Source organism: Heteronotia binoei, chromosome 4 (genome assembly GCF_032191835.1).
Source record: "Heteronotia binoei isolate CCM8104 ecotype False Entrance Well chromosome 4, APGP_CSIRO_Hbin_v1, whole genome shotgun sequence".
Taxonomy (NCBI): Eukaryota; Metazoa; Chordata; class Lepidosauria; order Squamata; family Gekkonidae; genus Heteronotia; species Heteronotia binoei.
This window is the reverse complement of record NC_083226.1, coordinates 141,729,065-141,743,404: the sequence shown is the minus strand read 5'-3', so window position 1 is coordinate 141,743,404 and position 14,340 is coordinate 141,729,065. Positions and strand designations below refer to the sequence as shown.

Genomic DNA, 14,340 nt, shown 5'->3' with positions numbered 1-14,340 from the left:
AGGAAAGTTAAGTCGCCAACGCACTTCTCGACCCTGCTCTACACCCCGAAGCAGTGGAAGCCACGGACCTCCACAGCGTTAATGGACAAGGCGGTAGGGCACTACACGGCACTACTGACCAGGGCCGAAGGAGGAGATGCCACCGCGGGGAGAAGCGGGGAAGAAGAGGAAGGAGAGAGACCACGCGGGGCGAGGACCTGCAGCTACTACGCAGCGAGATGCTCCTTTGGGCCAGGGAGATCCAAAACGAGGTCCAATCCAGCCATCTCCAGATCACCCGAGAGATCCAGGAGCAACTGGACGCGATCCGGAGACAGGTCGGGGCCATCCGCAGAGAAGAGCCCAGGGGGCCACCCGGGGGAGGACCAGGCGAGGGGCCCAGAGATGAACCGGAAACCCCAGCGGGGTCGCCGGACACGCCTGCACAACCAGTACAGCCGGTGCTCGCCCTGCCACCGGCACCCGCTCGACCAGGGGGACCTGCGCCACCACCTGCGCCAGCTCCGTGGGATGGCGCGAGGGGAAGGGAACTCCAGATCACCTTCGACGGGGATCCGGACGAGGTGGAGTACTTCACGATCCAGTGCAACAGCTTCATGACCCATTGGGGGGTGACCTTCCCCACCGAGGCCAGCCGAGTGGACTACCTGGCCTCCAAGCCAGAAAATGGTTCGTTAGCCTCTACGCTGCGCGGGGCCCCGCGTTGGTGTCTGTGTATGAGTTTCTACAGGCCATGCTCTGCCAGTTCGGGGACCCGTTGCAAGAAACAAAAGCACTAGCCCAACTGTGCAAGATTGAACAAGGGCCGAGGTCGATCCGGGAGTATGCAGCGGAATTTCAGTCCCTCTGCTCAAAGGTGAGGGGCTGGAGCGAGCGCATGAAATACGAGGCGCTCATGAATGGCCTCAACGCAAGCGTCCTCGACCGCTGCTACACCCAGGGCCAGCCCGAAATGCTCGTGGGGTGGATCCAGTTGGCGGGTGAAGTCGAGATAAGCCTGCAACATGTGATAATGCGCAGCCAGCAACAAACTAGCGGGAAAGGGGTGCGAATCCTCAAGACCCCCACCAAGCCAGAGGTGAAAAAGACCCCGAGCCCCGCGGCGAGCTCCACCCCGGGCGCGGGGAGAAGATGCTTTTGATGTGGGGACCCCGGGCACTTAGCCGCCAACTGTCCAGAGAAATTGCAACCCACCCCTCCCCTAGCGAAGGCTCCGGTGAGCGCCCCGAAAAAGGGAGGAGGAAGGCCTAAAGAGCCCAGTCGGGGCAACGTCGCCACGTCGGTGGCGATTGACGAGGATATTATGACCATCGAGGACTCCAGCGAAGAGTTGTGGGACGTCGAGCCGGCGGGAAACGACAGCGACCTGCACTGATGGGTGTCAAGACGCAGGTCGTGAAACCACTGGCACCAATCACAGTGAGCATAACGGGAGAACTGATGTTTATACAAGTGACTCTCCTAAACCCTAATCTAAAGAGATTCATGCATACCCGAGCCCTAATAGATTCAGGGTGCACCAGGAAAATAATCACCCCCCGCCTGGTAGAAGCCCTTGGGTTGGCTAGAACCCCCCTCCCTCAACCCATCCAATTTGAACAAATGGATGGGACGACAATGAAGGGGGAGCCGTGCACGGAAAAGACGCAGGAGGTGCCGGTGGGGACTAGACAGCACTGGGGAATCGAAATTTTTGTGATAGCCCCCTCCTCCACCTTCGATGTGGTGGTGGGAGTGGGTTGGCTAGCCAGGCACCAGCCCGATATCCAATGGGGGCCCCACACCATTGACTTTACGGACTGGCAGTGCACCCACCACCACTGGAGGGAGGAGTGGGGCCCAAACCCACCGCCGCGGAATAAAAAAGTCTGCGTCACGGTAGAGGAGGTGAAGTCGATCCCCCGGGAATACCGGGACCTGAAGCAAGCATTCAGTGAAGAGGAAGCCAACGAACTGCCACCCCATAGACCCACAGACTGTGCGATCGAACTAATCCCGGGGCAAGAGCTTCCCCGGGCAAAACTGTACTCCATGGGGTGGGTGGAGAAGGAGGAACTTAGGAAGTTCATCGACAAGAATTTAAAACAGGGATTTATCAGACCCGCTACGGCGCCCCACACCGCCCCTGTCCTGTTTCGGAAAAAGAAGGACGGGAGCCTGAGACTTTGTACGGATTTTAGGGGGATCAATGGGATTTCCATATCCAACGCATACCCCATCCCCCTGATAAAAGACCTCCTTAGCATGGTGTTAGAAGGGAAAATTTTCACCAAGCTCGACCTCCGGGACGCTTATTTCCGCGTTAGAATCAAGGAGGGGGATGAGTGGAAGACAGCTTTCAACACACCAATGGGACAGTTTGAATACTTAGTAATGCCATTTGGCTTACAAGGGGCGCCAGGGGTCTTCATGAACTTTATAAATGAAGTGTTGCGGGAGTTTCTGTATAAGGGGGTGGTGGTGTACCTTGATGACATCATTATTTATTCAAAAGACCTAAAATCTCACGTGCCCCTGGTCCGGAAAGTATTGACAACCTTATACCAGCATAAGTTGTATGCCAAATTGTCAAAGTGTGAGTTCCATCAGACGGAACTGGACTACCTAGGGTTCCGGGTGTCGGGGGAGGGTTTAGCGATGGACCCAGCAAAGATACAAGCGGTACTAGATTGGGAGGCCCCTCGAACCTGGCGCCAGCTGCAATCATTCATCGGGTTCGCAAACTTTTACAGGGGGTTCATAAAGGGGTTCGCCCAGGTGATATTGCCCCTAACCGAGCTGCTAAAAACTAAAGGGAAGGGAACCGAGGCGAAGCGACCCGGGGCGGGCTTGTGCTGGACACCGGAGTGCCAAGCCGCTTTCGAAAGGCTGAAAAGGCTTTTCACTAGCGAACCAGTGCTAGCCCACCCCGATGAGCTGAAACCCTTCGTGATGCAATGCGACACCTCCGACGTGGCCGTAGGGGCAATATTAATGCAGAAAGACGAGGAAGGGAGGCTCAAACCATGCGCCTATATATCTAAGAAATTCTCCAATGAGCAGCGGAACTGGTCGGTGTGGGACAAAGAGGCATTCGCTGTAACTTATGCACTGAAAGCTTGGCGGTCTTGGTTAGAAGGGGCCAGGGTACCATTCGAAATTTGGACCGATCATAAGAACTTGGAGGCCCTAACGGGAAGGAGGAAACTAACCGCCAAGCAAATCAGGTGGGCGGGGTTCTTCGCAAAATTTGACTTTGTGCTAAAGCACATCCCCGGGTCGAAAAACTTTCTAGCCGATGTGCTCTCGCGGCTGCTGCAGCACGAGAGTCAGAGGGAAGAAGTAATAGACTCCCTCATTCCCCCTTCAGCCATCTCGGGGGGGGTAATAACTAGATCAGGGAAGAAAACCGATCCGGAAGGGCCCGGGGGGGGGGGGGAAACTGAAAGAAGAAGTAGAAAAAGAGTCGGGAAACCTCCCCGACGGGGTCGAGAAGGGGGAAAAGGGATACTGGTACTACCAAGGGAAAATCTATGTGCCGCAGAGCCTCCAGTCCGAAATACTGCAGCACTGCCATTGCAACAAACTAGCCGGACACTTTGGGTATGTGAAAACCCTGCATCTAGTGAGCCGGCAATTTTGGTGGCCACAGATGAAAAGGGATATTTTGGAATATGTAGGTTCCTGCCCGGACTGCATCATGGCAAAAAGGAGGGGGGGGGACTCCGGGGCTGCTCCAGCCTATTCCTACGGCGTCCCGCCCTTGGGCCGTAGTCTCCCTAGACTTCATAGTGGAGCTACCCCCTTCCCAAGGCAAAACTGTAATCCTGGTGGTGGTAGATACTTTTTCCAAGCAAGCCCACTTCATCCCCTGCAAACAGCTCCCCACTGCAAAGAAACTAGCGCATCTATTCTTTCATCACGTGGTACGGCTCCACTCATTCCCCGAAAAGGTAATTAGTGACAGGGGGCCACAATTCATTGCCAACTTCTGGCGGGAGTTTTGCAAAATAACAGGAATGGAGCAGGGGCTGAGTTCCGCCTATCACCCTCAGACCGACGGACAGACAGAGAGGGTTAACGGGCTGCTAGAACAGTATCTAAGGTGCTATGTCAACTACCAACAAACCAATTGGGTGGAGCTTCTGGCCTTTGCCGAGTACGGATATAATAACAGCGTCCACAGTTCCACCAAAGCCTCCCCCTTCCAAATCGTCTACGGGTATGAAGGAAAACCATTCCCTTCACTGCCTACCCAGAACGACTCACCAGCCCCCAGCTCATGTCAACAATGGTGGGAAGGGATCAAAAAGGGGTGGGGGATAATTCAAGAAAACTTGGAAAACGCCAAAAGGACTTACAAGGACTATTTTGATAAAAAGCACTCCCCCCAGTGGGAGTTCAAGGTGGGTGAAACGGTGTTCCTATCTACAAAGAATCTCCCTTTGCCCCAAACTTGTCGTAAATTGGCATACAAGTTCTTGGGACCATTCAAAATAAAACGTGTCATCAACCAGGTTACCGTAGAATTGGAACTGCCTAAGATGTTTAGTAAGATCCACCCTTTTTCATTGCAGTCTTCTTCGGAAGGACCCTGGGCCCACATTTTGGCACCCCCGCCCTCCAGAGCCACGTCCTATTCAAGTGGAGGGCCAGAGCCACCATGAGGTGCAAGAAATCCTGGACTCCAGGGTCCAAAGGGGGATCCTGTACTATCTGGTTCGCTGGAAGTACTTTCCCCCCCAGCTGTGATGAGTGGGTAAAATTGGAGGACCTACGAGCCCCTCAACTGTTGAAAAAGTTTTACCTACTGCACCCAGACAAACCCCGAGCAAGAGCTTAGGGGGGGCAGTATGTCAAACGTGTAACTTACTGAAACTGAATTGTAGATTAGAAATGCTTGACATGACTAACGCCATGATGTGCCTTAATATGAACTCTGCTTTACTAACCCTGAGAACTATAGCAAGTGCCCTTTCCCCAAACATATTGTAACCGCAAAGAGTGAAATCTCACGCCTAGCCGAAAAGCCATCTGCGACTTTGAAGTCCACATCTTCAAGGACTCTTCCTCTGAGAAAGAGATAAAGCCCTGGGAAGACCCGGCTGTCTCTGGGGGCGTGAAAAGGGCTGTATTGTTTCCTGCTTTTAGAAATGTAGAAAAGGCTGGCCCCAATCAAACTCAATCTGCCTCTCTGCTGTCTGTTTGTTCTCAATAAATTGATTAATTGTTACAACACTATGATCCGTCTTTACTTGAAGTTCCACGTCTTGACAGCTACCCACCATGAGTTCAAAGTAAGCCCTCTTCTCCACCCCCTGGATAGGGGGCACTGTCACAAAAAGAATCTCTGCCTTTTTCACTGTACTCCACAGATTTCTTAGCAGTCAGGAAAGATCTCTGCACCCTCACCTGGTTAAAATATGCCTGAAGTTGGTTTAGGGAGGGTGAACAGCAGAAGCTTGAGAAAAATGGTTTTAACATCAAAGACGTACAGAGCTCCTTTCACCAGGTGCTGATTCTGTTCAACTCTTTTTCTCACTTTGTCTATCACTATGGTATAAAACCACAGTCAAAGTGCTGCTCAAGGAACTGTAGGTTGGAAGAAGGGACTCAGAAGCCCTTGAACAGCTGTGCCAATTGCCCAGACCACGAACTGAATATTACTATACAACATCAAACACATAATATAGAATATGCAAATTAGTGAAGCTGTATTCAGATGACATGGACTAGTTCCAGTGACAAAGCCAACACTGAAAACTTTCTGGTTTGATGGAATTGGCAATTTGTTTTGACATCAAAATTGTGGGTTATCTGCTGTGTACAAACTAGGATTCAAAACTATGGTTGTATCCTGATTTGTAGGTAAGACTCAAACCACAATTCACTAAAGCATATCACAACAAATAGTTTCTTTAAAACCAGGAAGTCTTCAATCTTGACTCCAGCCATAAGGGGAGGATCGTGCATAAGTGCAAGGACTCATTCTTGTCACAAACAATCCTGGGATTTTGTGACCAGTGTTCCCTCTAAGCTGAGTTCACGTGAGCTAGCTCACAGTTTTTTAGCCTCCAGCTCACACAAGTTTTACTTCTCAGGAAAAATAGCCCCAGAGCAAACTAATTTATGCAGTAGCTCACAAAATTCATAAGTAGAATGTTTGTTCACAAGACTTCACAGCTTAGAGGGAGTATTGTTTGTGACCTCTGACCAGAGTCTAAGTGTTCAGCACAAATTAAAACATAACATCCCTCAAACATTCACATCATGAAATTAGATACCTACAAACCCTCAGATTCTGAATGCACTCTAAAAATAGGATGATTATCTATAGGGAAAAGAAAAAAGAAGAGTATGAAACCGAGTGGATTGGATATAATGGGGGGGAGAAGAGAGTGAGGAATGGAAGCTTAAATAGAAATAATAAAGGCTTTTGCTGAGACATCAAGAATGAGAGACCCAACCAGTCAGACAGCCAACCACACACAACTTCTAAATCCACTGCTATATGAGCTGCCAAGAGTCATAATACTGTCCCAAGAATAATATTGTACTTGTCACCCTGGGGATATTAAAAATGAATTCCCTTTGTACTATATCTCTAACAGAAGTGATTAGTGCAAGTGATTAGGTAAATTATTTTAAAAGTTTTTTTAGGCTTGGCTAAACATTTTAATTTAATTTTTTATTTTAAAAGTATATAAAATAATATGTAACTTGGCACCAAAATATCTGCAAATGTACTTTTAATACAATTTTTATACTCAGCAGATGACTGACACTGTAGAATCAATGTAACTGATGTTTTCATCTACAAACTGCTCTATCAATGCTCTGAACTACGTGCCTTCAAATTATTTTGAATTCGTATTATTCATAAACAATAACAATAAGTACTCTTAAGCAGAAAATAAAACACCGCTAATTCTCCTCCGTGTGACTGATTATCATTACTAATACTCAGTACCAGTAAGCGTGAAATAAAAATGAGTGAGAATTGTTAATTTTCATATGATCACAGCATCACTAAAACCCGAGTTTAAAAAGGGAAACAGAAAGAAGTGCCACAATATTAGCACTTGGATAGAAAGAAGTGCCACAATATTAGCAGTTGGAAGTTTAATATCTTATGAGCACTGTCTATTATGCAGTAGCAGCAGTTTTACATCTAACGTCAAGGAATCAGGAATGGGTCTTAATGCTTGTATTGTACCAAGATTGTATTGTATGATTAAATGAAGCTGTCAGTTAGTCACCAGGTTTAAGGAGGAAAATTGCTCAGTTTATTCTTATGCAAACATTTGTGGGCAAAATATATACAAATGACTCAAGCAAAAGATGCAGCATAAGTACTTCTTATTCCTCATTTAAACCTATATTTCTATGCAAATTACTAATAAAAAACGACATTGCTTTTTTGCATCTAGTTAAATATGTAATGAAGGAATAACTAATAACAGATAGCTAAGCAAGATACTTAGCTTAAGGATTAAGACTTCTTACCCCATATTTACACTGGCGGGATGTTGCTCCATATTGGAAACGACACTGCTCATCAGCATCATACACCTGACCTGGGGCCACAGCAGGATAAAGAAAGTCACGCTTGGGAGGCTCATTGTCAAGGCAAGTACCACGGCCTGAACTGTTCAACATAAAGAATCAAAAGGATTAGTAATATTACTAAAATAATCATAGCTGAAATATCATGTTTCTGTGTGGAACATAATGTAGCAAATATATGTAAGGTAAAATAGACATGGTTAAAATATAGAATTAGGAAGAAATTAAGAGAATGTAAACTTTTTTCTTTGACTACAGTACTACTTTATAACATTAAAAACTTACAATGTATCTCACATACACAAGACTGATTAAACAGTGTTGCCTTTACCTGTAACTGTTGTTCATGGAAGTGATTTCTGGGCAGGCACACAATCCCTCCCTCCTACCATGCTGTGAGTTCATAGGATGCAGGTACATTCATGACACTCACAGCAGTTCAAGAAGACTGAGGGAAAGGGGGGCCTCCCTGCAGAGCATGTGACCATTAGGTGGGAAGACAGCCTCTAATGAGCTTTGCAAGGGAGAGGCTCTCCTTAAGAGTGTTAAAGAAACACCAGAGTAGCTATAAGAGATCAACCAGCCACTGAAGGATCTCTTATAGCTACTCTGGTATTTCTTTAACACTCCAAGGAAAGCCTCTCCCCTGCAGAGCTCATTAAAGGCCATCTTCCTGCCTAATGGTCACATGCTCTGCAGGGAGGAGCCCCCCCCCCTTTCCTCAGTCTTCCTGAGTTGATGTGAGTGTCATGAATGTAACTGCATTCTATGAACTCACAGCTGGGTAGGAGGGAGAGAATGTGTGCCTGCGCAGAAGACACATGAACAAACAACAGTTACAAGTAAGTGCAACATTATTTTCATCTTCAGTATTCTGTGCACCTTGGAGGCAGGGTTTCAGTGAAGGAGGAGGGGGAGGAGAGATTGGATTAATACCCTACCCTTCACTCAGAATCTCAGAGTGGCTTACAATTTCCTTTCCCTTCCTCTTCCCACACCCTGTGAGGTACACAGAGATAAGAGAGCTCTCCAATAACTTCTCTTGAGCAGAGCAGCTCTGAAAGAGTTATGGCTGACCCAAGGTCACTCCAGCAGTTGCATGTGGAGTGGGAAATCAAATCCAGTTCTTCCAGGTAAGAGTCCACACACTTAACCACTGCACCAAACTGGCTCTCACATGCAGGGCATGTGACCATTAGGCAGGAAGATGGCCTTTAATGAGCTCTGCAGGGGAGAGGCTCTCCTTGGCTCTGCCAACTGCTGAATCCATTCTCACATTTATATCCACAGAATAGTGCTTGATAAAGGTATCTGATGATGACCACGTTGCTGTTCTGCAGATGTCCTCCAAGGGAGTGCACCTCCAGAATGCTGCTGATGCTGCCTGCATCCATGTAGAATGTGCCTGAAGATTCAGAAGACATGGTAGATTGGCCTGCTTGTACCCCAAATAGTCACTGCAATGGTCACTGCAATGGCCTCTCCTGCATTACTGCATCCGTAGCAACACCTTCTCGCTGGTCCCCCCCGTTTTTTAACAGAGTTTGCTATGTCATGGTGCAACCGAATTGTCTGGCGGTATAACCGGATGGGCAGGCTGGGCCCACCAACCTTGCCAGCCTAAGAGAAGGAAAACTCTAACATCAAACCCGGGCAGATAGAGCTCGTTAATGTAACACCTACCACCTGGAGGACTCGCTGCCGGCGTCCCGGCTTACTGGGCCATAGCAGATGACCCCCAGGTGAAAGGGTGGAGCCAGTACCGCGCACACTGGGCTTCACCTAAAAAATTCCTCTGAGCAGGCCTGAAGGGCATATCCACATACACAACCCACAACGCATCAAGTCCTGCAGCGATGGGCAAGGGGCGAAATGGCAGGTGGAAGGTGCCACTGGAAGCCGCAGTCCCGATCCTGCATGTAGGCGGTTCAGGGTATTGGTCGCCTGATGCTAACCCGGAGACGAAAGCATTTTTCGGCAGCACCCTGAACGACCAAGCAGCCTTATCTAGGGACAGCACTGCTTGCTCCACACGGAGAGGGGCCTAGAAAAGGTGGCCTAAACAAAGCTCGTCTCCTCCACCCCAGTTGGCTAGCCGCGGTCAACGGGCATCCTTACTTGCGGTCAAAAAATAACAACAAAGAAAAGGCATGCACCTGCCTCACAAAGTGTGCAAAGACTAAAGCTTGCGTGTTGGGACATCAGAACCATGCTTGACACAGTAGACAGTGGTCGCCCTGAACGACGCTCTGCTCTAGTTGCCCACGAACTTCTCAGGTTGAATATCGACATAGCAGCTCTCAGTGAGGTCCGTTTCCCTGAGGAAGGTAGTCTTCAAGAACACGGTGCTGGCTATACCCTCTACTGGTCTGGTAAGTCAAAGGCTGAGAGCCGCCTTTCTGGCGTTGGCTTCATGGTCAGGAACTCCATTGCCTCCAAACTCGAAAACCTGCCAACAGGTCACTCAGATCGCATCATGTCCATGCGCCTCCCACTTCAAAACAAGCAGCATGCAACACTCTTCAGTGTGCATGCCCCAACCCTTCAAGCAGATCCTGCAGAAAAGAACAAGTTCTATGCTGATCTACACAACCTCGTACGGAAGAACCCTACAGAGGACAAGGTGATCATCCTTGGCGACTTCAATGCCAGAGTAGGTAAAGACTCGGAAGCCTGGAAAGGAGTACTTGGCAAACACGGCATTGGCAACTGCAATGACAACGGGCGCCTCCTGCTAGAATTCTGCATGGAGCACCAGCTCACCATCACCAGCACTATCTTCCAGCAGAAGAACAGTCTGAAGACAACCTGGATGCACCCACGGTCCAAGCACTGGCACCTTATCGACTACATTCTGGTGCGCCAGAGAGACCTTCGAGATGTCTTACACACCCGAGTAATGCCCAGTGCAGAATGTCATACGGATCATCGTCTTGTACGCTGCAATCTCCGTCTTCACTTTAAACCCACACCCAGGAGAGGAGGTATCCCTCGGAGGAAGTTTCAGGTTGGCAGTCTCCAGTCAGCCGAAGTTAAAGCTGCCTTCCAGGCAAAACTCCAGTCAAGAATTGAGGACCCCAGTTGCCCCACAGACCCTTCTCCAGAAGCACTCTGGGAACACCTAAAAACTACTGTCCTGCAGATCTCTGAAGAAGTCCTCGGGTTCTCCACAAGGAAGAACAAGGACTGGTTTGATGAGAACAATCAAGAGATCCAAGATTTACTGGCGAAAAAGAGATCTGCCTACCAAGCACATCTTGCTCAGCCCTCCTGTCCTAGGAAAAAAGCAACCTTTCGCGCTGTATGTAGCAACCTCCAGTGCAAGCTTCGAGACATTCAGAACGAGTGGTGGACCAAGCTTGCTGAGAGAACCCAGCTGTGTGCAGACACTGGTGATTTAAGAGGGTTCTACGAAGCCCTGAAGGCAGTATATGGTCCATCATATCAGACTCAGAGTCCCTTGCATAGTGCAGACGGCCAAGTGCTCCTCACAGACAAGGCATCCATATTGAACCGGTGGTCGGAGTATTTTCAGGTTCTCTTCAGTGCCAACCGCGTAGTTCAAGATTCAGCAATTCACCTCACCCCACTTCAACCAGTGAAAACAGAGTTGGATGAGATCCCCACTCTAGAAGAGAATGTTAAAGCCATCAAGCAACTGAAAAGTGGCAAGGCAGCAGGAGTTGATGGAATTCCACCAGAGATCTGGAAGCATGGGGGCACAGTACTACATAGCTCACTTCACAAAGTACTTGTCACCTGCTGGGAACAAGGCAAATTACCACAGGACTTTCGCGATGCAATCATCATCACCCTATACAAGAACAAAGGGGAAAAGTCAGACTGCTCCAACTACCGGGGGATAACCCTGCTCTCCATCGCAGGCAAAATCCTTGCCAGAATACTCCTGAACAGACTGGTGCCCGCCATTGCAGAAGAACTCCTCCCAGAGAGCCAGTGCGGCTTCAGAGCTGACAGGAGCACCACCGACATGGTATTTGTTCTCAGGCAGCTCCAAGAGAAATGCAGGGAACAAAACAAGGCTCTGTATGTGACTTTTGTCGACCTTACCAAAGCTTTCGATACCGTTAGCAGGAAAGGCCTGTGGCAAATCTTGGAACGTTTAGGATGTCCCCCAAGGTTCCTCAGCATGATCATCCAGCTACACGAAGACCAACGAGGCCAAGTCAGACACTGCAACGACCTCTCGGAGACCTTCCCAATAGGCACAGGTGTAAAGCAAGGCTGCGTTCTCGTGCCAACTCTCTTTACGATCTTCTTTAGCATGATGCTTCAAAGAGCCGCAGTAGATCTAGATGATGACGATGGTGTCTACATCCGCTATCGCACCGATGGCAGCCTGTTCAACCTGAGGCGACTAAAGGCCCACTCCAAGACAATGGAAAAACTCATCCGAAAGCTACTGTTTGCTGATGATGCTGCACTCATCTCCCACTCGGTATCAGCTCTGCAGCATATGACGTCCTGCTTTGCAGAGGCTGCCAAGCTATTCGGCCTAGAAGTTAGTCTGAAGAAGACAGAAGTTCTCCACCAGCCTGCACCCCAGGAAGATTATCACCCTCCCTGCATCACTGTGGGTGAATCAGTTCTGAAGACAGTCCAGCAGTTCAGCTACCTGGGGTGCATCATCTCCTCAGATGCTAAGATCGACAAGGAGATCGACAACAGGCTGGCAAAGGCAAACCGTGCCTTTGGCCGACTGCACAAAAGAGTGTGGAGCAACAAGCATCTAAAAAAAGGCACAAAGATCAATGTTTACAAAGCGGTTGTGATGACAACCCTCATCTACGGCTCTGAATCGTGGGTTTTATACCGTCATCACCTGCGACTTCTCGAGCGCTTTCATCAGCGCTGCCTTCGCACCATCCTCAACATCCACTGGAGTGACTTTGTGACCAACACTGAAGTTCTCAAGCGGGTGGAGGTTACAAGCATCGAGGCACTGCTGTTGAAGACGCAGCTGTGCTGGGCAGGGCATATTTCTAGGATGGAAAACCACCGCCTTCCCAAGATTGCCCTGTATGGCGAACTCTCCACCGGCCAACGAAATAGAGGGGCACCAAAGAAGAGGTACAAGGACTCCTTGAAGAAATCCCTTGGCACCTGTCGCATCAACCATCACCAGTGGTCTGACCTAGCCTCAGATCGCAAAGCATGGAGGCACACCATCCACCAGGCTGTCTCTTCTTTTGAGAACGCACGCATAGCTGGTCTTGAGGACAAAAGGAGATTGAGGAAGAATCGCATTGCTACAGCACCAACCCTAAATCAGACTTTTCCCTGCAGCCACTGTGGCCGGACCTGCCTGTCCCGCATTGGTCTTGTCAGCCACCAGCGAGCCTGCAGCAGACGTGGACTATTGCACCCTTCTTAAATCTTCGTTCGCGAAGCCAAGCTGAGAGAGAGAGACCCCAAATAGCCGAGACTACCCATCTAGAAATGTTTTATGCTGAGGCCGTCCTCCCCCTTGAGCTACCAGAACATCACACAGAACATAAGAACGTAAGAGAAGCCATGTTGGATCAGGTCAATGGCCCATCCAGTCCAACACTCTGTGCAACACAGTGGCAAATAAATAAATAAACACACACACACACACACACACATATATATATATATACACGCGCACACTGTGGCTAATAGCCACTGATGGACCTCTGCTCCATATTTTTATCTAACCCCCTCTTGAAGCTGGCTATGCTTATAGCCTCCACCACCTCCTGTGGCAGTGAATTCCACATGTTAATCACCCTTTGGGTGAAGAAGTACTGCCTTCTATCCGTTTTAATTTAATTGAATGCCCACAAGTTCTTGTATTGTGGGAAAGGGAGAAAAGGACTTCTTTCTCTGCTTTCTCTGTCCCATGCATAATCTTGTAAACCATTATCATGTCACCCCACAGTCGACGTTTCTCCAAGCTAAAGAGCCCCAAACGTTTTAACCTTTCTTCATAGGGAAAGTGTTCCAACCCTTTAATCATTCCAGTTGCCCTTTTCTGGTCTTTTTCCAATGCTATAATATCCTTTTTGAGGTGCGGTGACCAGAATTGCACACAGTATTCCAAATGAGACCGCATCATCGATTTATACAGGGGCATTATGATACTGGCTGATTTGTTTTCAATTCCCTTCCTAATAATTCCCAGTATGGTGTTGGCCTTTTTTTTATTGCAATCACACGACCCCAAGATCTCTCTCTTGGTCAGTCTCTGCCAGTTCACACCCCACCAACTTGTATTTTAGCTGGGATTTTTGGCCCCAATGCGCATTACTTTGCATTTGGCCACATTGAACCTCATCTGCCACGCTGACGCCCACTCACCCAGCCTCAACAGATCCCTTTGGAGTGCCTCACAATCCTCTCTGGTTCTCACCACCCTGAACAATTTAGTGTCATCTGCAAACTTGGCCACCTCACTGCTCACTCCCAACTCCAAATCATTAATGAACAAGTTGAAGAGCATGGGACCCAGTACTGAGCCCTGCGGCACCCCACTGCTTACCGTCCTCCACTTCGAAGACTGCCCATTTATACTCACTCTCTGCTTCCTATTAATTAGCCAGTTTTTGATCAACAAGAGGGCCTGTCCTTTTACTCCATGACTCTCGAGCTTACTAAGGAGCCTTTGATGAGGAACTTTATCAAAAGCTTTCTGGAAGTCAAGGTAAACAACATCTATTGGGACTCCTTTGTCCACATATTTGTTCACCCCCTCAAAGAACTGTAATAGGTGAGTGAGGCAAGATCTTCTCTTACAGAACCCATGCTGAGACT

The 14,340-nt window shown here is 48.7% G+C and overlaps 1 protein-coding gene across 4 annotated transcripts in view; it reads right to left on the bottom strand.

Moving 5' to 3' along the window:
* Positions 1 to 14,340, bottom strand: part of ADAMTS6 (ADAM metallopeptidase with thrombospondin type 1 motif 6) — a 231,690-nt gene that overhangs the window by 113,742 nt on the left and 103,608 nt on the right. For all 4 annotated transcript variants that reach the window (XM_060235914.1, XM_060235915.1, XM_060235912.1 and 1 more), the window contains one exon: positions 7,486 to 7,627. In XM_060235914.1, the coding sequence (XP_060091897.1) occupies positions 7,486 to 7,627 (142 nt within the window). The remainder of the gene's footprint in view (positions 1 to 7,485; positions 7,628 to 14,340) is intronic.